This window comes from Pseudorasbora parva, chromosome 7, assembly GCF_024679245.1.
Source record: "Pseudorasbora parva isolate DD20220531a chromosome 7, ASM2467924v1, whole genome shotgun sequence".
Classification (NCBI taxonomy): Eukaryota; Metazoa; Chordata; class Actinopteri; order Cypriniformes; family Gobionidae; genus Pseudorasbora; species Pseudorasbora parva.
This window is the reverse complement of record NC_090178.1, coordinates 18,341,817-18,364,582: the sequence shown is the minus strand read 5'-3', so window position 1 is coordinate 18,364,582 and position 22,766 is coordinate 18,341,817. Positions and strand designations below refer to the sequence as shown.

Below are 22,766 nucleotides of genomic sequence, written 5' to 3'. Positions count from 1 at the left end.
GAGTGTCTGGGTTATGGGAATGCATGCTTCTAGGAATCCAGATTTTAACTTTATTCAAAGGACTTATATGTCTCCAGCTAAACTGTATAGTATACCCTTCTGAGCTGTAAACGCCAAACTCTTGTTGGGCCAATCACATCGTGTATAGAGTCGGTGGGCGGGGCCCTAATGACGACGGCCGAGTTGCATTTGCGTGCTTCTAGTAAACACAAAAACTGGCGAACGGCGGTCTTTCGAATCAGCTTTGACCACGACTCTGGAAGACTTGGAGTTAAGGTTTTCTCTGAGAAAAGAACAAAGAACGGCACTGAAATCATTCTTAAAGCTACACTGTGTGATACAGCATCTAGCGGTAAAAAGGTATATGACCATCCAGCGAATATTAGTTTCTGTTCCTCTCAATTCTGATTTCGTTTTAACTCCTATGGTGGCCGATTTAGTCCAAGATTAACATGGCAATCCCCCTCTTCACATTCCACACGGCCATCGAGTGTTAAAACGCGAAAGGCGAAACTTGAATTAACGGGTATGTCCCTCTTTGCCTAATGTATTTTCAAGATGGAGGGGCAAGATGGCGACCAGCATTCGAACCCCTCACCTGTATGTATTTTCAATGGCAGATTATAAATTTACCAAGAATACTTTATTACTTGAAAGTAAATATACATTAATGAGCACATATATATATATATATTTTTTTTTTTTTTTTTTTTTGGAAATAAGTGTTTTTAGCTAAGAATGAACTAAAAAAGTTACACAGTGTAGCTTTAAAAAGGGAAGATGTGTTCAGAGTTTTGCCAACCGGATACGGCGAATGTTTAATATGTCAACGAGCTTTGCTTCACCTTCGTTGCTCTGGTTGGTTGTAGCGCTATCCTATCGCGTGCAGAGGGAGTTTGAAAGACAACCGTGTATCCCCCACTCTCGGATTGAACCCTGTCAATGGTGAGTTTCCAGACCAAACATCTTGATGTGGGACTGGCTTGTCAGGCTACTGTTTTACTGGTTTGAATGTCAATATTTTTGCGTGGTTATCTTTCTTTTACATGATCTGTAGTACATGTATAGTCTTGCGTATAATCTGAAACATGTATGCCTCAAATATTTGTTTTCTGTATCTGTTGTTTACACTTCAGTGTAACTGATGAGTTTTAATTTTATAATTTTATATATACAGTGCCTTGTGAAAGTATTAGGCCCCCTTGAACTTTGCGACCTTTTGCCACATTTCAGGCTTCAAACATAAAGATATAAAACTGTAATTTTTTTGTGAAGAATCAACAACAAGTGGGACACAATCATGAAGTGGAATGAAATTTATTGGATATTTCAAACATTTTTAACAAATCAAAAACTAAAAAATTGGGCGTGCAAAATTATTCGGCACCTTTACTTTCAGTGCAGCAAACTCTCTCCAGAAGTTCAGTGAGGATCTCTGATTGATCCAATGTTGACCTAAATTACTAATGATGATAAATAGAATCCACCTGTGTGTATTCAAGTCTCCGTATAAATGCACCTGTCCTGCACTATGATAGTCTCAGAGGTCCGTTAAAAGCGCCGTACCTCTAAACTTTCAGCTCATACAAGGAGAAGACTGATCAAAGATGCAGCCAAGAGGCCCATGATCGCTCTGGATGAACTGTGGAGATCTACAGCTGAGGTGGGAGACTCTGTCCATAGGACAACAATCAGTCGTATACAGTAAAAATCTGGCCTTTATGGAAGAGTGGCAAGAAGAAAGCCATTTCTTAAAGATATCCATAAAAAGTGTTGTTTAAAGTTTGCCACAAGCCACCTGAGAGACACACCGAACATGTGGAAGAAGGTGCTCTGGTCAGATGAAACCAAAATTGAACTTTTTGGCATCAATGCTGTAATTGCAGCAAAAGGTGGCGCTACAAAGTATTAACCTAAGGGGGCCGAATAATTTTATACGCTCAATTTTTCAGTTTTTGATTTGTTAAAAAAGTTTGAAATATCCATTACATTTTGTTCCAATTCATGATTGTGCCCCACTTGTTGTTGCTTCTTCACAAAAAAAATACAGTTTTATATCCTTATGTTTGAAGCCTGAAATGTGGCAAAAGGTCACAAAGTTCAAGGGGGCCGAATACTTTCACAAGGCACTGTATATTTTACTGTATATTTTATTATTTTATATATAAAATGTTTTTTTTTATTTACTTACTGTTACAAACTGAATATTTGTCTTCGTCATTTTGTGTGTCAAAAGATGTCATAACAACAATAAAAAAAATGTATCATCTCTTTTCACAATACTAACATTCAAAAGTTTAGGGTCAAAGATGTGATGCTTTTAATCAGGACACATAACATTGATCAAAAGTGACAGTAAAGACTTGTGCATTGTTACGAAATAAATCTATTTAAAATATATGCTGTTCTTTTTGACTGAAAACTAAACAGCTGAGGACAATTCAGCTTTGCAATCATAGGAACATTTAATGTCTGTATTTGTGCCTATTGGAAAAACTTACTAAGCCCAAACTTTTAGGCAACATATTCCCATATCAATATGAATTTAAAGGGGGGGTGAAACACTCAGTTTCAGTCAATCTCATGTCAATCCTGAGTACCTATAGAGTAGTATTGCATCCTTCATATCTCTGAAAAGTCTTTAGTTTTATTATACTTATAAAAGAAATATAGGCTGTGCCGAGTCTTTCCTAAAAAAAACAAGCGGCTGGAGGCGTATCGTGTGGGCGGAGCTAAAGAATGACGAGCGCGCACAAAGCAATGACGTCCTCAAGCGTGGAGAAGAAAACGCTACCCTAAATAAACCATAGCTATCAATCATATTCAACTAATACATATATGATCCAGAATCAGATCCAGAGGCTGAAATAAATTGAACAGGAGAAGCAACAATAGCGGGATGTCCATCTCTGTGGTATGTACTGTATTTAGTGGCCTGTCAACATTTGTGTGGGTTTACTCAAGGTTTATGATAACATGATTTGGTTTATGGACTATTATATGCGACTAAACATCAGCAGTAGCAAGCAAAACAGTCTTGCACGTCAGACTAGTGTAACGTTATACATAGATCAACAATGGAGTAACGTTAGCGCATTTGAATGACGAAGCAAGCACTCTTTGTGAGAACGTCCCCTATCTTTATGTTTGGGAGGTTTTACAATAAACAAACTGACAGCTATATTGGTCAGCTAAACAAATGTATTTAAACACACACCATAGATTGCATGCTCCATTGATAAATTAACTAACGTTATACACGATCGTGTTGTTTACTGATGTTTACTTGTGTGATGATAGCCAACAACAGACATTTGAAGCAGTTTTACTCACCGCCTGTTTCCAAAGCAGAACCGTGAACCTTTATCGTTGGGACCGCTCTGTCAAAAACACACTTCTTTGGTAACATTGTTGATTTTGTGAAGTCCTGTGACAGCAGTGACTGAGGAGATCCCCTTTTGCAACACGACTGAAGCGTGATGTTGTGACGTTTCCCGTCATTTCTGCGTTCAAATCGGTTCAAATGCAGCGCTGCCTTTCTGGAATGCTATGCGGGCGTGTTAAAGTCGCTTGACATCACCCATAGGAATAAAGTGGAGCGCGGCGCGACCGAAATGTTGCACGGACAAGTGGATCTCACCTTGAGAGCAGTGTTTATGGGCGTTGTGAATTTGCTCTCTCGCTCTAGTCACACGCGCGCGCGCACCCTTCCGGGAGAAGAGCCCATATGGCCCATAGAAGGACATTCCTCTCTGTCGACGCCAAACGGACCTATACTCAAAAAAAACTCTCAGAAACTTGTGAGAAACCGGAAGTATTTTTGACACAGAAACACTCCATCAAACGTCCAACTTAGTTTTTGAAACTTTGTCTATATTTAGGATGGGAATCGAAGTCTTTAACAGTGTAAAAGGCTCAGTATGCATGAAACAGCATTTCACCCCACCTTTAAGCATTTTGTTTGTACGATTTCTTAATTTTGTTATTTTTGCCATTAAAGTTTCTAATATTTGTGAAATATGAATATGCCGCAAACAACCTGTTACTGTGCAATGATAGAACTGCATACATAGTGCTGCAGAGTAGGGCTGGGCCATATGCAAAAAGTGTTTTATCGATAAATTGCTAGGGGTATAACTGTACACAAAACTGATGGTTCGGTTTTTAAGTCACAGTTTGGTGCAGGTTCGGTTCAGCAAGGGAGAGAAAACTAAATACAAAATTAATTTTTTTAACTAACCAGTGGTTTACCGAATAAATTGTGTCTATCCTTAAATTAATTAAATTATAACTAAACGTTTTCTTAAAGATTAAAAATAATATCTGCTAATGCTGCAAATTGTAAACTATATAGGAAGCCCTTACTTGCACATTACTACAGTATAACAACAAAGCCCAAATTGGCTTAAAGGACAACTCCGGCAAATTTATATATATATATATATATATATATATATATATATATATATATATATATATATATATATATATATATATATATAATATCTTTGTGAGTACAGTCTATAGAAAAAAAATTAACCGGATTGGTGCTTGCAACACGGAGCAGTTACAGTTAATGCCCAGAGCCCTCACTCAGCTAAAACGACAGTGATGGGGGCATAAACGTAAAGAGTGTCTTTGTGCATCTTAACAGACGCAAAATGCAATTAAAATGTCTGTCCAACAAGAACAGGGCCCCACATGACAACGAGATGCATTTAGCCACTTAGCCATTGTTTAAAATCACCTAAATAGTGTTTTAGACGGCTAGCTGTATGTCGCGCTGAAGTCCCATGGAAACTTCATTGTAGCCGGAAAAAAGGCAAATAGTGCTTGACCTTGAAATGCAAATAGCGCATTGGGAAGAGCGCCGTGTGTATGAAGAGGCTCTGCTCATCGGCTTGTCGGTTCTCTCAGTATCGAACGTGTCCGAAAGAAATGGTTTTTGATTCTGTACTGCTGATCCAAGAACCGTTGCACGTTCAGTTGCACGCACATGCTCAGTATCAGCTGCTCGTGAGTTTATCAGTTCTCTCAGCAAAACATGTCTAAGTTCAGGTAATGGTTGGAGTTACAATATAATTCAAGACATTAGTTTTTTTCTATTCGGAAGGGCTGTCACTCATGTCAAAAAGTGAATAACTAAAATAACTTGTGTGATGAGCGCTGATTTGAGACGCAAACCATTTAGAACGATTCAGTCCGCTTTGGTGAACTGGTTCACTAAAAAGAACCGGTTAATAAGAACGATTCGTTCATGAACCGGGAATCACTAGAGTGATGATCTGATCGGGCTCATAAGTGAAGAAGAAATGGTTCACGTTTGTGCCTTTCCAAATTGTGGCAAAAGAATGTAAAAAATTGCAGCGAACATTTTAACAAGGATGACTAACTTACACAGACACAACACAGTGGGGCGGGTTGAAGAAAAACGCCATTCCGCGGTCGAAGACGGGTGCAACCATTGTGGAGGTAAAGTAAACTTTATTTATGCTTCCATTTGGGCATACACGGCTTGAGGAAAGATGTGCAGTAATAAAATAATCATGCTTTACACACACAACGCTCTTCCCTGGACTATTTGCCTTCTTTTCCGGCTACAACTGCGTTCCCACGGGACTTCAGCGCGAGACTACAGCTAGCCATCTAAAACACTATTTTGGTGAGTTTAAACAATGGCTAAGTGGCTAATCGCATCTTGTTTTCATGTAAGGGACCTGTTCATGTTGGACAGACATTTTAATTGCATTAAGAGGCACAAAGACACCCTTTACATTTATGCCCCCAGAGCTGCCGTTTTAGCTGAGTGGGGGCTCTGGGCATTAACTGTAATAGCTCCGTGTTGCACGCACCAATCCGGTTCGTTTTTTTTTTTCTATAGACTGTACTCACAAAGGTATAACAAACTAGATAAACATAAAAATTCCCCAGAGTTGTCCTTTAAATTCAGTTGTTATTTATTTTAAGTTATAATAACCAACACTCAAACAACACATTGTAAGCAAACATGTAAACTTCAGTTTTTGTATTAAATTTATAATTCTTGTTATATAATTATATTTTTACTCCAATTCGTTCTTGAAATAATAATTTAGTAGATAGAGATGTGATTTTTATGACAGATTTATTTATACACACATTAAATAATAAAGACTTCAGTAATAGGTTAAGTAAAATATAATGCATATATAGGCTAATATCATGCATTTATTTAACGAAAGAGTTGATGTCTCTAGTGTACTAACCAGCTGTGGACACTGCATGACTTCTGAGGTAAATGTAATGCTAAGTGACATTACAAATTGTTTTATTGATGTCTTTCCAGTGTTGAAACACTGATTAAGCGATTACACACACATATGATACGTTTCAGTAAGTTCCATTCTTTGACTAGGAAGTGATGATCGTGTTCACTAGTCTATAGAAAATATTTAATTCATGCTATTTCATGTGAATAAAAAAATATGTGCATGGTAATTATGGGGCTATGTGAAATATATTTGGATTTTTTCTTGATATTGTCGATGACCATTTAGTAACTGACTATTATAACCTACATCGATATACTTGAGAGACATGAAATACGATAATATTGTTATATTGCCCAGCCCTACAGTAGAGTGAGAAGATCTCACCTGGAACCCACACTTCAGGCACACAAGGATGTCATGTGCTCCTGTTGATTCCCCCTCAACCATGTTCCTCTCCTTAAGGCAATCGGAGCACACCGACCACAGGCTGCCTGTCACTGCCTTCTTTACTGAGCTGAGGTCCACAGCCCTGCTCACATGCTGGCACGTCAACCCTATTTGACGCAAGAATACACATCTTTCCTGAAGACTTTACAGCTCTATAAGCTCCAACTCCATTGTTAAACCCACAATCTGAATCAGAATCACTAAGGAACTCCATGCATCAAAGATCCTTAATGTCAAATAAATGCTTTGTATTGCTGTGATTTTGAAACGGGCATCAACTGCATCACAAACATGAAAAATTACATCAGAAACGCTCCTTACCGCCAACCTCGTCGGATGAGTCTTCATCTCGAGGCTTTTTTGGCTTGTTAGACCGCTTGGTCATGTCTGAGGTTTTTAAAGAGAAGGGGTCTTTCAACCGCATTTGTATCTAGGGAAAAAGAAATCCGTAAGTATGAGAGCCCATAGTACAGTTAAAATTGGGTTTCTGAAACCTAACAAAATCAGCATATTTACAAGGTGGGCACACAATGACTTTAAATAACAAAATTATATAAAATAATTATATTAAATCTATTATAATCCACTGTAACTTAAAGACTACAATTATTTTAAAGATTTCATATTAATATATTATATTAAATTATATATATATATATATATATATATATATATATATATATATATATATATATATATATATAAAACAAATACAATAATTAATTCTAACTAAAAATGCTTACTATTTTTTTTATATCAATAATAGATTAACTAAAGGGTAAAACTGTAAAAATCAAGACATGTAACAACATCTAAACTGACATATTTTAATTCAACATTTTCCCCACAACAACGTATGTCTTACTGAATAACTAAGTTCTGGAAAGCTCTGGAATTATCCATTGACGTTCCAGCGTATTTTTCCCTTCTATCTCAAATATCTACAGTAGCCGACTACCCGCTCAATGCAACAAACGTACTGTATCAAATATGACAGCAATTGAATACAGTTTAGACGAGGAAATATGCTGTCGGCAGTATGTAACCATTAATTATAGCTAACGAATCGGTAAGGGAGGATAATAAAGGCATACGAAAAAACTAGTTATTAACACAACCCCTGTAGCAAAGCAAACATGAGCACGACACCTGAGACTTGCTCAGGTAACTGATACAAGTAAGTTGACAGCATGTACCGGCTGGCTAAAGGCCTTTGCTCCTCTAGTATTAAGTCAGCTGTTTATAATACAGGTTTAGAGTGGCTATAGCAGTAAAAATGTCGTTGGCTTATATAGTAATAAACCTAACTCACCCTGTTTATTTTCCCCTCCTCCCCAGGCTCGGCAAGCGAACGTCAGTTGACAAGTGGCCAGGTGGAAGAGCGAGCGAGGCTGATAACTTGCATATGCTTCCAAGTTTATAAATACGGAAGAATTTCTGTCAGTAGCTTGGTGTTCGGATCTAACACTTCGACAATCAGGAAATTAGCTATTCCGAGACAGTTTGTATTTTGATTAACAGAGTTTGTCAGCGAGGTTGGTGACATTTGGAAAAGAGGAACAGAAAGCACAAGTATCACACATATCACGTGATCACACCCTCAACGACGCGCTACGGATACTTGAATGGCCAAACTCGTTTGGGTATCTACTGTAGTTTGGTAGAGCTGTTTGTTTCAGACATTTTTAACATTTAAATGTTAAAACAAAATAGCAAGTTTATATAAAACACAATAAAACAAAGAAAAGAGGGAAAATGTCTCAAAAATAAAACAAGTAAAAATAAAAAAGACACTATATATGCATTATATAAGTGCATTATATCAGAATCAGAATCACATAGTTGCCGTGGTATTGAAGCTTCCAGTCCACACATATAAATATAACAAGACGCATAATAACATTTAGGAATAAAATATATATAAAAAAGTATAAAAACAGGGATAGTCAAAATAAACATTTACAGATAATTAACATACGTACAATATTGTGATTAATGATGAATAGGAATAAATTAGTTTACAAAGATTTACAAATATAACTGGCTGCTGCAGCGTGGGTATGCTAACAAGGAGGCTAAATTATAACTAAACCTTCATCCATTACACTCACCTCCAAAAACCTCACTCCCATTCGGGTCCTACATTTCTACTCATCCCGCTCCGAGCAGAATTTGAACCGGGGTTTCCAGCGTGGGACGCAGGTGCACTAACAAGGACGTTAAAGACTGTAGCCTCCAGCGCACCTCTTAAGAAAGTGAGGTTTTACACGCACAGCTCTTACTGACCTACGTCCTTTACACTCGCCTCCTAAACCTCACTCCCATCCAGGTTACGGTACCAATTGTAACTGGCCCTGTTCGACCCGCTTCGAGGCGGGGTGCTATCAAGGACGTTAAAGACCACAGCTGCTAGCATCAGTTGCTAGCACACCCCTTAGGACCAGTAGAGGGAGGTTTACATGCACAGCTCTTACTGACCTATGTCCGTTACACTCACCCCCTAAACCTCACTCCCATATGGGTCACGGCACCAAATGTAACCAGTCTCAATATCGCTCAGAGCGGGGTTTGAATCGAGGTCTCTGGCATGGAAGGTGGGCACACTAACAAGGACTCTAAAGACTGCAGGCCAGGTGAGTGAGGTTTACATCCACAGACACTGCCCTACGTCCGTTACACATATATTGCACTGAGCAGTGGGGTACTAAGAGGCATTTAACTGTTCAAGAGGAAAACAGCCTGTGGGAAGAAACTGTTCCTGTGCCCATGTTCTAGTGCTGATCTGAGGAGAAGTCAGCAACAGTTTAAAAGGATAGTTCACCCAAAAATGAAAATGTGATATTTCGCTATTTCCCACAGAGAAACCGATCAGTTTGTGTCTTAAGACATCAATGTGTCGTCACAAGCAGCAGGGTTTTTGTGCACGTTGTCTAATCATGTTTTTTTTTTTTTTTACTCCCTTAGAGTTGTTTATTTTTATTACCCATTACCATGCATTATGACTGGCAGACTGCAACGGTTGAAGTTAAAATCTTAATTTATGTTATACTGAAGAAACAAAGTCACATACATCTCGGATGCACTGGGGGTAAGCAGATAAACATCACATTTTCATTTTTGAGTGAGCTATCTCTTTAAATAGTTTGTGGCTGGGATGAGTGAAGTCTGTGATGATTTTACCTGCCCCTTTCCTCACTCCAGAACCCTTTACAGGGGGTACCAATAATCTTCTCAGCAGTCTGGACTGTCCGTTGTAGTCTATTGATGTCTGATTTGGCTGCACCAAATAAATGAACACAGGACAGACTCAATGACGGCTGTGTCATCAGGTCCTGTGGCAGGTTGAACTCAGGTGAAGGAAGTACAACCCCTGCTGGGCCTTTTTTACCATGGAGTCAAGTAGTCCTGAGAGATGGTGGTGCCCAAGCAGGAACCTGGATAAATCTAATGCTGCCAGACTGCCATCTGCTCAATATTTCCTGTTTAATTAATGTTTATATTAATTTAATACAATTAATATTTCCTGAATGTCCACTTGTATTCCTGAATGTATTGACATTTGCTTATAATTAGTTTAATATTAAAACCCACATATAGCAGAATGTGTGTGTCTGAGAAAACGTATATTATGCATTAACATACCATTTCAGGTGAAATGGTAATCACTTGCATGTCAAAATATAGTATAACACTTTTCTGAACAAATATGCAAAAAAAGAAGAAAAAAAGAAAAGGAACAAAAAAGAACAAGAAAGGGTAAAACTATAAGATATCGTTATAAACAACTTAAAAGTGTTAAAGACTTAAAAGAGTTTTTTTTATCTTTTAGAAATGTATAACATTTCCAACAATGTACATATTACGTAAAATTGTAGTTGGGTCTCAAAAAAAAAAAAAAAAAAAATGCTACGTCACTGCTTAGACGTAATAGTAGTTGTGCGCATGCGTACAGGAGTAGTGTGTAGCTGCTATCCTGCTATTCTCTCCGTGTTTGCTTCAATATTTAAATACAAAACAAGGAATTAAGTAACGTCGTCAGCTTGCAGATTTCCTTACTATAAATTCTAGCATGGCGTTAAATGTCTGTTCACGGCTGACGAGAAGTTTTGTCCGCGTTGTAGCGAGAAGAAGTGTCATTCCTGTAACAAGACAACTGACGAGTTCATGCGGGACACATTTACTTCGCTTACAGCGTGAGTGTGGCTTTAACAGTAACATGTAGCTAAAACATCGTGAATGACATCGATTGTTCTGTAAAATCACACATCTTGCATTAATCTTTACCGCTTCGATGTGATTTAACATGTTTTCTCCCTCTATGTGTTTGAAAAAGTTTAGGCTACTTTTATTTTTTATTAAATCCAAGTTTTTTTGTGGCATTTTTATGATTTAGAGATAAACTATAGCCTCTATAGGCTATATAGCCTATATACTTGTTACATTAGATTGATTCAGTGTTGATCTGCTATTTAGGATTACACAGCGACAACTATAGGCTTCGTCTAGCAAAATAACGGCCTCTGTTGGTCAAGTGTGGGTGTGTTATATTTCAGATTTCCGCGTCATTCGTTATGATGGTGCTTCATTACGAAATTTTAGCTCTTCTTGCGAGCCTTCAATAGATGTGTCATATGAGCAGCTGAAGAAACTGCTGGTGTCCGGATCCGGTATGGTAATAGACGTCCGCGAACCGTGGGAACTCAGGGAATACGGGAACATACAGGGATCAATTAACGTTCCACGTAAGTCAGCGATGAGTGTCCTCATCCATATAGGCTACTGTATTATAAGTCGTCGCACTAATGCTTTACTCTCTCATCATTACAATACTGTACTCTCTCATCTGCAGTGGGACAATTGAATGGAGCTCTCCAGCTCAAACCTGATGAATTCAAGGAGAAATATGGAGGAGATATGCCATCACAATCCCAAAATATAGTGTTCACCTGCCTAGCTGGTGTAAGAAGCAAAACTGCCCTGGAAGCTGCTGTGTCTTTAGGATACACCAAGTGAGCAGTTATGCGTATTATAGAACCAGTGCTTGTTTCTTTGCCTCTTTTTACACCGTTTGAGTGAAACTTTGAAAAGGATGACGTCTTAGGACTATTATATTTTTAGTCCAGCAATCAAAGAAAATTGCTCTAAATGTGGCAACATCTGTTATACAGTAGCAGGGGTCTTCAAATGGGATTCACCTTTTTGATTTAAAAGTGAAGAATTTTGTTTTAATAAGTTTTAATAAAAATGCAATATTAAGCTAACATCAACCCAAGCTAAAGTTCAGCTATGTTTCATTATGCCTCCTACAAAATGTAAAATACTAAGTGACATTAAATACTTGACTCATTATATACATTTTGAACAAAAAGTTTACATAGTGTACCTTTAAGGGAAAGTTCACCCCAAAATGAAAATTATCCCATGATTTACTCACCCTTAACCCATTCTAGATAAATATAACTATCTTCTTTCAGACCATACAAACAGTTATATTAAAAAATATCATCCATCCATCATATAAGTAATTAATTAGACTCCAGGGGGTTAATAAATGCATTCACAAAGCAATGGCATTATGTAAGAAAAATATCCATATTTAACACTTTATAAACTAAAATGACTAGCTTCCAGAAGACAGCCTTTGCAAGTCGACTTGTGCCAAAGTGTAGGATGTATGACGTAGGATGCAGAGGTGGTAAAAGTACTCAAAAGTTATACTCGAGTGAAAGTATATATACCTAAATAAAAAATTACTCCAGTAAAAGTAGAAAGTCCTCCATTCAAACATCACTTGAGTAAAAGTACAAAAGTATCAGATTTAAAACGTACTCAAGTACCGAAAGTAAAAAGTAAATATTCAAATTAACTGTAAATATCAAAAAGCAGATCAAATCTTTTGGGACTGGTTTGCAATGCTTTAATTGAACAAATGATAAGATTAGATACTGCAATTAAGAATTTGTTAGTTTGCAATTAATAGGAGACAGTGAAGCACCTTAACGCAGTATAGGGGTTAAACTTAAAATAGACATGTTCCATAACATTAGCTCCATAAAACAGATGATGAGCAAGATACTATTAACTATTTCAAAATTAATTCAAAAGCCATAACCACAATGACACATTACGTAACAATTAGTTAATAGTCATGTGCCTCAACAAGTAAAGTCATACTATAATTTTGCCAATTGTTATGATTAATGATTAATTAAACAGACAACTGAGAGTCGGAATGCATGGCTTTGAATACATGAATTTACATTATTAGTTAATGTAATGTGTTATTAGGGAATTAATGATGTCATATTTAATTAATAGCAATTCATATATTGCTTAATCTATTAATCATAGAGAATGTTCATTAGTTGCTGATGCAGTAATCATTAATAAATGGTTTAGTTCTTCATTAGTAATACATTAACTCATGATTATCTGTGCATTAGTTAGGCATGAATTATAATAGTGCACCTGTATTGTAAAATGTTACCGATGTTTTCATAGTATATTGTGTGCCGCAAAATAAAAAAGTTGGGGAAACACTGAGCTAACGTTAGTGTGGCAAACCTGACTTGTCAGCTTTTCCAAGTCTATACCCGACTGGATCATCCATGACTGACCAGACCGGTTTGGAAAGCAAGTGTAATAAATACTTACTTGGAGCGGGCATGGGGAAATGTATTGGAGTAAAAAGTAAACTTTGCCTTTAATATTGTAGTGGAGTAAGAGTAAAAGTAGATGCAAATAAAATATACTCAAGTAAAGTACAGATCCCCGAAAAAAATACTTAAGTAAAGTATCAAAGTATTTTTACTTGATTACTTACCACCCCTGGTAGGATGTAGGAGTAGCGTAAGTTTTGATGCTTTTCACGGTCCAAACAAAGGCCTATATTAACTTGCTAACTTTCACCCCCCTTTTTGAAAAATACATGAAAATTCACTATCCAAACTTAAATGGTTGTAATTCAAGAATGCTTTGGAATATAGACATAAATTTGGTCTTATTCTAAAGAGGACAGTCAGCAGATTATTGCTCAAGTGAAATCCTTTCAATAAAAATGAAAGTATAAAAAAGTTATGGAAGTTTACATTTATTGTAAATCAAATATACAGTTTTTATATATTTTTTATTATTTTATATAAAAATATATGTTACAAAATTATTTGTACTCTAAAATTACTATCAAATCAAAGTTATATGTCTAGTCAATTTGTGTTCCAAATTTGAAGTTGATATCACAAAAATTGAAGTTCCTATGAGATTTTGTTTAGGCTCATACCACACATAGCCACCGGGTGTCATTGAAATTCATAGATTTTTTAATGCAATCTTCTGTATCAAATATATATATATTTTTTGTCCAAATATCACAAAACAGTTGGCAGATAGAGAACCGTGAGACTCAGACCTTTCCGACGGTATGTGTTTTGTCAAGATTAGAAAAGGTTTTTATTATAAAGTGGTTAAATAAATGTTGCAATATGAAACATGACAACGCCCACTAAGAGGCCGCTAGAAGAATTTAGAGCACTGTTTCCATGGTAACGCAAGGTCCGAATTCAAAACGTTTTCACAGGATGAATCTGGAGTTCATAAGCTTTTGAATTATATATAATTAGTCAACATTAAATTGATAAATATAGGATATAATTGTTTTAAACATGCAGTGGCAAAAAGGCCCACCGGTGGCCGTGTGGATTAATTTTATGATGGATGAATGTGCTTTTTTTGGGCTTCAAAATTAGAACCCCCCATTCACTGCCATTATAAAACTTGGAAGAGCCAGGACATTTTAAATGTAACTGATTGTATTTATCTTAAAGAAGAATGTCATCTAGGATGACTTGAGGGTGAGTAAATCATAGTTTTCATTTTCGGGTGAACTATCCCTTTAACAATACCTTTACTGAAGAAGCAGGAAATGCACATTTATACCAGATTCGTTTTTTATATATCAATAGGCTACGCTACAGTATATTGAAGTTCTGTTTTTATGGCCTTGGTTGTTTAATTGATTTTCTCTCTTCTGGTAGGGTTCAGCATTTTCCAGGCGGATGGAAAGAATGGGCAGAACGTGAATTAATACAAACCAAAGAGTGATTGTTCCATTGTAGTCACATTAACACTGTGATAGAAGTTTGACTTGTACTGCAATATCAATTGACACTGCATCAAAATGTGCCATGATTTAATGGTATTGACTGGAAGTAAAGAAATACATTATAAATCAAAATGCACTATTGTGATCAATGCACATTCTACTCTGATATTTAATTTGACATATACCTTATAGTGTAGTTGGAATGAGGAAGTGCAGTGGCCTGCGGTGTGTATGTTACAGTTTCTGTTGGGATAACTGCCTAATTCTTAAACCTATATATTTTCTGAGCAGGCAATCCCAATATCAGGCAAAAACATTTTATTCAATAATTTATGAAGTTTTCATAGCACCAGATAAAATTAAGTGTTGTTTTTGTATATATGAAAAATAAAACTTTAAGGCTGCATTACATGTGTATTGTGCTTATTTGAAACAAGTATATCTGCATTCTCGCATTTGTAAAGTTTGATAAAAAGCATCTGCTAAATAATTAACTGTAAATTTAAACAAACCCCTAAGCGTAATGTAGGGAGTAACTCATCCATCTTTTAAATGTCATCGTGCACTAGAATTATTTTCTTTACAAAATATACAAATCGGATGTAAACATTATGTAATTTATAAACTACCAAGACAAAACACTTTAATTCCTAGTTTATGTGCAGTGTTCTATTTTCTATTCATCAAATAATCAGGAAAAGAATGGATCACAGTTTTAACAAAGAAGCAGCACAACTGATTTAACATGAATAATAAATGTTTCTTAAAGCATCAAATCATAATATTAGAATGCTTTCTGAAGGATCATGACACTGAAAACTGATTCTGCTTTGCCAACACAAGAATAATACCATTTTAAAATATATTTAAATGATTTTTTCACAATGTTACCCTTTTACTACTTTTGTTAGTTAGCATAAGAGACTTCTTTCAAAAACATTAAATCTTACATATTCCAAACTTTTTAATCAATAATCAATAATTTATTTATATAGCGCCTTACAGCAGCCAAAAGGTGCACAAGGCGCTTTCCAGAACAAACATCAAACAACAACATAAAGACAAATACAAACAAACAAGAACAAGACTAAAAGTCAAAAGCTTGATTAAAAAAGTGTGTTTTCAGATGTGCTTTGAAAATACTCAGCACCGTGATGTTTCGAAGGTGCACAGGGAGTGCATTCCACAACTTAGGTCCTAGAACACTAAATGATCGGCCTCCAAACTTTTTATACCTGTATGTTGTGGTAACCAGAGAAATTTGATCAGAGGAACGGAGTGTCCTGGCTGGCTGATATATTTTTACTAGTTCAGTGAGGTATACTGGGGCCAATCCATGGATGGCCTTAAACACAAACAATAGGAACTGTATTAACTGTATTTAACTGTATTGTAAATAAGAAAACCCATTTCAGACATAATTTGAATGGCACTTATAAGCCTTTGTTATTGTATTATACAAGTAGCAAAGTCATCTGTGAAATATGACTGTAAGAGCTATTGCCATTTTATAATCATATCAGAATATCTTACACACTAGCATGTGTCTTTGAGCCGTGTGTATGATTATAAGCATTATGTACCATTGCCAGCTGTTTTTCACTGATAAATCTGAAATAAAACATTTATAACTGAGCAAAGCAGCCTCAACAACAAATAGACAAAGATAACAGTGCCTTAATTGCTAATAAAGAGACTAGCCTATTGTCTTTATCAATGCCATCAGTGTTTTTTTCTGTATACGAGCACTGCTACAGGAATGAATAATGTCCTATAATTGAATGAGATAGCAGGAGTAAAATAACGCCTGAGTGATTCAGCTCATTTAGCCACTGTTCACATCTCAGAGAGATGCAGACCAAGCCTTCCTCCCACATGGCTGGCAAATCTTCGATCGTTGGAAAGAATCTCATAAACCACATTATGTCAGCATATAAATACCTAACAGCATTGTGTAATAATAATAAAAAAAGATTAGAGCATAATTTGACTGATACTCCGCACAGTTTTTAAGGACAAATGTATTATTTGAGGTTTGATTAAAAAGGCTGTGAGGACTTCCCCACTTACATCCTTTAGTCGTCTCAAGCATGAATCTCAGACAGGCCATAGAAAAACAATTCCTCATTTCTACACATACTTCCATGTAAAGTGACCAGATTAATGTCATCTCTCACATATCAGAATCATTTTGCACAGATTGACCCCGTGACACTTTCTTGCCCTGCCTGGAAGCATGTGTAATTAAAATCCCCACATATCAAAGCGCATCACATCACGGCTGCCGCTTAATTTAACCCTCAATTCAACACCTCTCAAGACCTTGACAGATGTTTGAATGACAGGCCATTTTTGATTGTGCAGAGGCTCAACATTCCCACAGCACTGACTCATGTTTATAGCTGAGTATAAAATGCCTGGACCTCTGGGAGTGTGGATTTGTGAACAGAGCTCGGAAGAGGAAGATCAACAAAGTAAGGCCTCAAAGTTTAGCCACTGACCCATGATGAGTCGCAGCCCAGAAAGGATCTCATCCTATCGCCGCCATTTCGAGGACACCAGCACCTCCTCTTACCAGGTGAGGGTCAGTAGCCCTTCTCCGGTCAGACGGGATGTCGGGAGGTGCCGATCAGCCAGCTACTCCCGCAATGCCACCTCTGTGAGGAGCAGCATGGCAGCAGGCCGGAGGACCATCTCATCCTCACGCAGCCAGCCCCTCATGACTGGGTAAGCATCGTCCATCCGGTCAGAACAGAAGCAAAGGAACAATAAAGGACATCATCATACGCATTAGACTAAATGCAATTTGTTAAACCAATTGAGGATACATTTTTCAGCCCAGGATGGAATTAATCATTTCTGACATTAGGAAGTGCAAAGTGTAAGCATTTGGTAAATATATAGGCAAATATTTAGTAAAAGTAACTTTATTATGTTTATTAAATTCACACACACACACACATACGGTGTGTGTGTGTGTGTGTATGTGTGCCTGTTTATGTGATTTATGAGGACAAATTTGCATAACTACATGGGTATTACACTGTTATTACAACATAAACGTGGTTTATGAGGACATTTCAAATGTTTAAAATACGGTTTGTATGGTATAAAAACCATTACATGTGTGTGTGTGTGTGCGTGTGTGTGTGTGTGTGTGTGTGTGTGTGTGTGTGTGTGTGTGTGTGTGTGCGCGTGTGTAATCCCTACCTTATGAGGACAAAATGTCCCCACAAAGATGGCAATATCTGAAATCCTTGTCCTTGTGGGGACATTTTTATGTCCCCATTAGGAAAACATTTTATAAATCACACAGAAGGAGTTTTTGTTGTTGTTGAGAAAGTAAAAATGCTGAATGTTTCCTGTGATGGGTAGGTTTAGGGGTAGAAGCAGTGTAGGGGATAGAAAATACGGTTTGTACAGTATAAAAACCATTACACTTATGGAAAGTCCCCATAAAACATGGAAACACTATGTGTGTGCGTGAGTGTGTGCGTGAGTGTGTGCGTGAGTGTGTGCGTGTTTGTGTGTGTGTGTGTGTGTATGTTAAATTCCATGTAAAATATAATTTCTAAATTATCTCATCTATTTTTATATATATTTTGTAGTATTACACTTGGCCAATATTTAATAAAATAAAATAGGCCTACAATAAATAATTAAATCAATTTAAATATTTGTTTACTACATGCTTAACTCTTATCTTCCATCATGTTTTCTCATATATATATATATATATATATATATATATATATATATATATATATATATATATATATATATATATATATATATATATATATATATATATATTGTCTAATAATTATAATTTATACAAAGGATTTCAGATATTTTAACTAACCTCAATACAAAATGAAAAACTAGATTGCTTGCAAATAGGTGGCTTTAATATTTAGATTTTTCAAGTTTCGTATTTAATTAGTTGGCTAGCCTACTAGTTGGTGGCAAATAATTGCTTTGTTAGAACACACTTTCTTTTTATCTGACTTATTGATCCCTTACAAATCACACACAGACTAGACTCGAGCGCGTGACCCAACGTGACAAATAGGCTAAATAAATCTTCACATACCCGCAACACGCATAACCTTGCATTCAATTCACAGTTGTTCTCATGGCGTTTTACCTTGGCATTCAAGTTGTGCTAAATCTGAATTAATTGCAGTGTCGGAATGGGAGCCATCTGTCTTATCGGAGGGGGTTCTGGGTTCGATCTTGAACAGGCTGCTGCAGAAAACCGTGAATTCCTCAGCACACGAAGCAGCGAGAGACAAGAAATGGTTCTGCTCAATGATCGCCTGGCAGCATACATTGAGAAGGCAAGTGCGCTCGCGCAATTTGAAACACTGACTAGACCACTAAAAAAGGCACTGGCAGCAATTTACATTATAGGCTACTCTAAAAATTAAAGCTTTCAAAAATGAGACTATTCAGAGAACTATTCTTAAAATATTGTTTTTCCTTAACACGAAGAGCATTTGTATGATCCATTGACTATGAATAACCTTTTGTGGAATAAAATATTACATGGATAAATCATGGAACTACGCCAATATTTTTTAAGAGTGTTGCCTATTGCTATCAGTTTTGTCACATAGCTAGGCTATATAGGGCCTAAAATACATTTAAAGGATTTATAAATTTATAATATAGGCCTACTACAATTGATAGCCTAACAGATATATGCTAGGCCTATATTTAACCTTTAATCTTTAACATTGCTTTTAATGCTCTTGGAGACGAGCCTCATTTTTAGAGCCATCTTTGACAGCATTTGTCTGATTTGGCCACGCTTGAATGCGTCGCGCTCACTGGCAGTGTGGAAATGCCACTGCTGGCTCACGAGATAAAGCGCATTATTCGCACTTCTGTGGGCATACAGACAGAGCACATAACCCGCGTACTGTGTTTTCTCATTCTCCTGTCGAAACGAAGGTCCGGTCGCTAGAGCAGCAAAACAGATTGTTGGAGACGGAAATCGAGTCCCTTAAGAATCGATTCTTGAAGCCCACCGGCCTCCGCTTGCTGTACGAGGAGCAACTGAAGGAGCTGAAGAGGCTGGCTGAGCAGATGAGAGTTCAGAGGGTAATCATTTGAATGGGTCTTTCGACAGATTTTAAGCATTAAATAATTTTATTTTTTCATTTTTATTTTTTAAAAACGAATACATTAATTCATGTTCAACCATAGGGGTTTATTCGTAAAATGACTCTTTAAAATATTGTCCAATGTCGTCTCGGATAAGCAACCGTGAGAGAATAATTCGCATTGAGGGGACATTTTTCTATGACTTCGACAAGTCTATGAATTGTATGATAATAATACCAATTATGTTTTAAGGACCTTGCTATTGCTGCAAAGGATGCTATGGCGGGTCAGTTGGAGATGATTAAGATTAAATATGAGGAGGCCTTAGAGATGAGGAAGAAAGCCGAGCTTGAAATTGAAGCTTTCCGTCCGGTACGATTCCCTTCAAATAGTCTTATAACATTTATTTCCATAAGCAAGCAAGCAAGCAAAAAAAAAAGTGATAGAATAACATTTTTTATGAGTATCTTTTATATTTGCAGGACGTGGACGCCGCGACCTCAGCGCGCATTGCTTTGGAGAAGCAGCTAGAAAACCTGGAGGTGGAAATAGAATTCCTTCAAAGAGTACACAAACAGGTAATTAAAACACAAAAACAATTATACCTGTACTTGATAAATAAAATGGAAATGTTTTAATGTTTCAAAACCGCACGCTTGTAGGAAATCGAGGAGCTTCTGAAACAGATATACACAGCCCACGCCACAGCAATAGACACCTACAGTCTCCCCGACCTCTCAGCCGCTCTCAAGCAGATCCAACACCAGTATGATGACATTGCAGCTAAGAACTTACAGGTGGGTATTTTTACATAACAAATATTGTTCAAAATATTTGAAATTGAGGAGGCCTATGAGCATTATGTGTGTATTTTTTTTTATCAAAACAAAACAACAATAACAAAAAAAAAAAAAAAAAAAAAAACACTGTATGAACTTTGAATTTTTCTGCAGGAAATGGATTCTTGGTACAAAAATAAATTTGAAGATCTCAACAATAAAACAACAAAACATGTGGACAGTGTGCGGAATGTAAGGGAGGAAATTGTCACTGCGAAGAAGGATGTAAGTATTGATCTTTTTAACGTGCTTATATTGGACAATAAATATTTTTATATTTTGTCAATTTATACTATAACAATAGTAAAATAACACATAACATCTACAATTACAGTATAACATTTATTCATAGTTTCTTCTTGTTTTTAGATTCAAAATAAGGAGCGTGACTTTGACTCTCTGAAAACCAAAAATGATGCTTTGGAAGCACAGATCCGTGAGACTCAGGAGAAGTACAGAAAAGAACTAGAAGAACTCCAGGTGCTTTGGCCTAAATGCAAAGTGAAATCAAAGAAAGAAATGTAAGCATAAATATGATAATATAAACACTTCTGATGCTTTTTTTTTTTTTTTTGTCAGGCAAGAATTGAGGCCTTGCAGCTTGAGCTGAAATCCTCCAAACAAAAGATAGCGCTGCTCCTGCGTGAATACCAAGATCTGCTCAATGTGAAGATGTCCCTTGAGATTGAAATTACCACATATAGGTAGCTTTTAGCAACTTAAGCAAACAACTTATAGCTTTCCGAGTGAAACAAATATGTTATTTTCTACAATCCTTCCTCCTTAATTGTTTTTCGCAGGAAGCTCATTGAGGGCGAGGACTCCCGTCTCACTTCCATGGTACAGAGCATGCAAACCATGTCCCTCATGAGCGGCAGCATGAGTGTTCACAGTGCTGGAGCCACTGGTGTTGCAGGTGCTGTGGGTGCAGGAGTTACTGATAGAGTGGGTGGAGGTCTTGCTGGAGGTTTAGGTGGTGGTCCTGCCACAGGTCTAGGTGGTGGTCTTGCAATGGGTCTAGGAGGAGATCTAGGCAGTGATCCTGCCACAGGTCTTAGAGGAGGCACTGGTGATGGTGTTGCTGGAGGTCTTGGAGGTGGCTCTGCCAAAGGTCTTGGAGGAGGCACTGGTGGTGGTCTTGCTGGAGGTTTTCCCAGAGGTAATGGCGGAGGTCTTGTTAATGGGAACACCGGTGGAGTTGGCGGCCCAGGCACCACTATAGACTACACTCAAGAGCAGGCTGTGGAGATGACGGAGAGGAAAACTGTGCTTATCAGGTATCATTAAAATTAAGCTTTCTGCCAGAACCCATCTCCTGCCCTGCCTCCCTTTCCACCCTGTTTCATACCCTTTCTCAAATATCTCTGCAAATAAAAGGTACAGAAGTTGTCACTTTGGTAGTACCATTTCAAAATGTACACCTTAGTACCTTATGTACCCCTAAAGGGCACATATTAGTACATGAATAATGCCTTTTTAAAAGGATACTGACCCGATAGCTTTTGTACTTTGAGACTGGTGGCAAAATAAAAATAAATCTAAGCATCCCAAAAACTTCAATAAATATAACAGAGCTCATGTGAGGCTTTGAGAAAATAAAAAGTGTTGAATTAATATTGCAGCATTTTATTTTAGCCTGCTCAATGAATTATATCGGTTTCTCCCACAGAACAGTTAAAACTGAGGATGACACTCTGGAGAGCAACACACAGGAGAAATCGTATTCCATCTCAGGAGCAGCTGATGATGAAGAGTAGTGGTGCTCTCTGCTCACCAATCATGCCTTCAGATGCGTGTGCCTTACTACTCAAAGACCAGCTTGTGCTTTGTATTGCTTGTTCTGAAATGGAAATAAAGCTTTGAGCATCATGTCCTTTTGTGGGTTTTGTTGCTACATTGTTTGTGCATACAATCCACTTTTACACAATACCAACAGGTGTAAGATGCAGTGCACATTATGACTGTTTATGATGAGGAAGGAATAGACAAGAAAACTTCTTAAGATACAAGCAGGGAATG

At 37.0% G+C, this 22,766-nt stretch overlaps 3 protein-coding genes across 4 annotated transcripts in view; 2 read left to right on the top strand and 1 right to left on the bottom strand.

Annotated features, from left to right (window-relative positions):
* usp45 (ubiquitin specific peptidase 45) overlaps positions 1-8,303 on the bottom strand; it is a 47,519-nt gene extending 39,216 nt beyond the window's left edge. Inside the window, exons 1-3 of the mRNA XM_067448385.1 lie at positions 8,011-8,303; positions 7,020-7,128; positions 6,636-6,805 (exon numbers count right to left, since the gene is read on the bottom strand). Coding sequence (XP_067304486.1) covers positions 6,636-6,805; positions 7,020-7,122 — 273 coding nt within the window. The 5' untranslated portion in view covers positions 7,123-7,128; positions 8,011-8,303. The remainder of the gene's footprint in view (positions 1-6,635; positions 6,806-7,019; positions 7,129-8,010) is intronic.
* A 2,328-nt stretch (positions 8,304-10,631) lies between these two features.
* tstd3 (thiosulfate sulfurtransferase like domain containing 3) lies at positions 10,632-15,205 on the top strand. 2 transcript variants are annotated; one of them, XM_067449600.1, is made up of 4 exons: positions 10,632-10,891; positions 11,252-11,440; positions 11,548-11,707; positions 14,732-15,205. In XM_067449600.1, the coding sequence occupies exons 1-4, from the start codon at positions 10,768-10,770 to the stop codon at positions 14,796-14,798; spliced, it is 540 nt and encodes a 179-aa protein (XP_067305701.1). In that variant the 5' UTR covers positions 10,632-10,767; the 3' UTR covers positions 14,799-15,205. The 2 variants fall into 2 exon arrangements, with proteins under 2 accessions (XP_067305701.1, XP_067305700.1); XM_067449599.1 differs by having other exon boundaries at positions 11,231-11,440.
* Positions 15,206-18,921: 3,716 nt separating this feature from the next.
* Positions 18,922-22,551, top strand: zgc:172323 (uncharacterized protein LOC564165 homolog). Its single transcript, XM_067448387.1, has 10 exons — positions 18,922-19,139; positions 19,756-19,905; positions 20,161-20,280; positions 20,391-20,486; positions 20,571-20,705; positions 20,862-20,972; positions 21,117-21,227; positions 21,327-21,451; positions 21,548-22,024; positions 22,417-22,551. Exons 1-10 carry the CDS (start codon positions 18,993-18,995, stop codon positions 22,502-22,504), a joined length of 1,560 nt encoding a protein of 519 aa, XP_067304488.1. The 5' UTR covers positions 18,922-18,992; the 3' UTR covers positions 22,505-22,551.
* Positions 22,552-22,766: the final 215 nt, after the last annotated feature.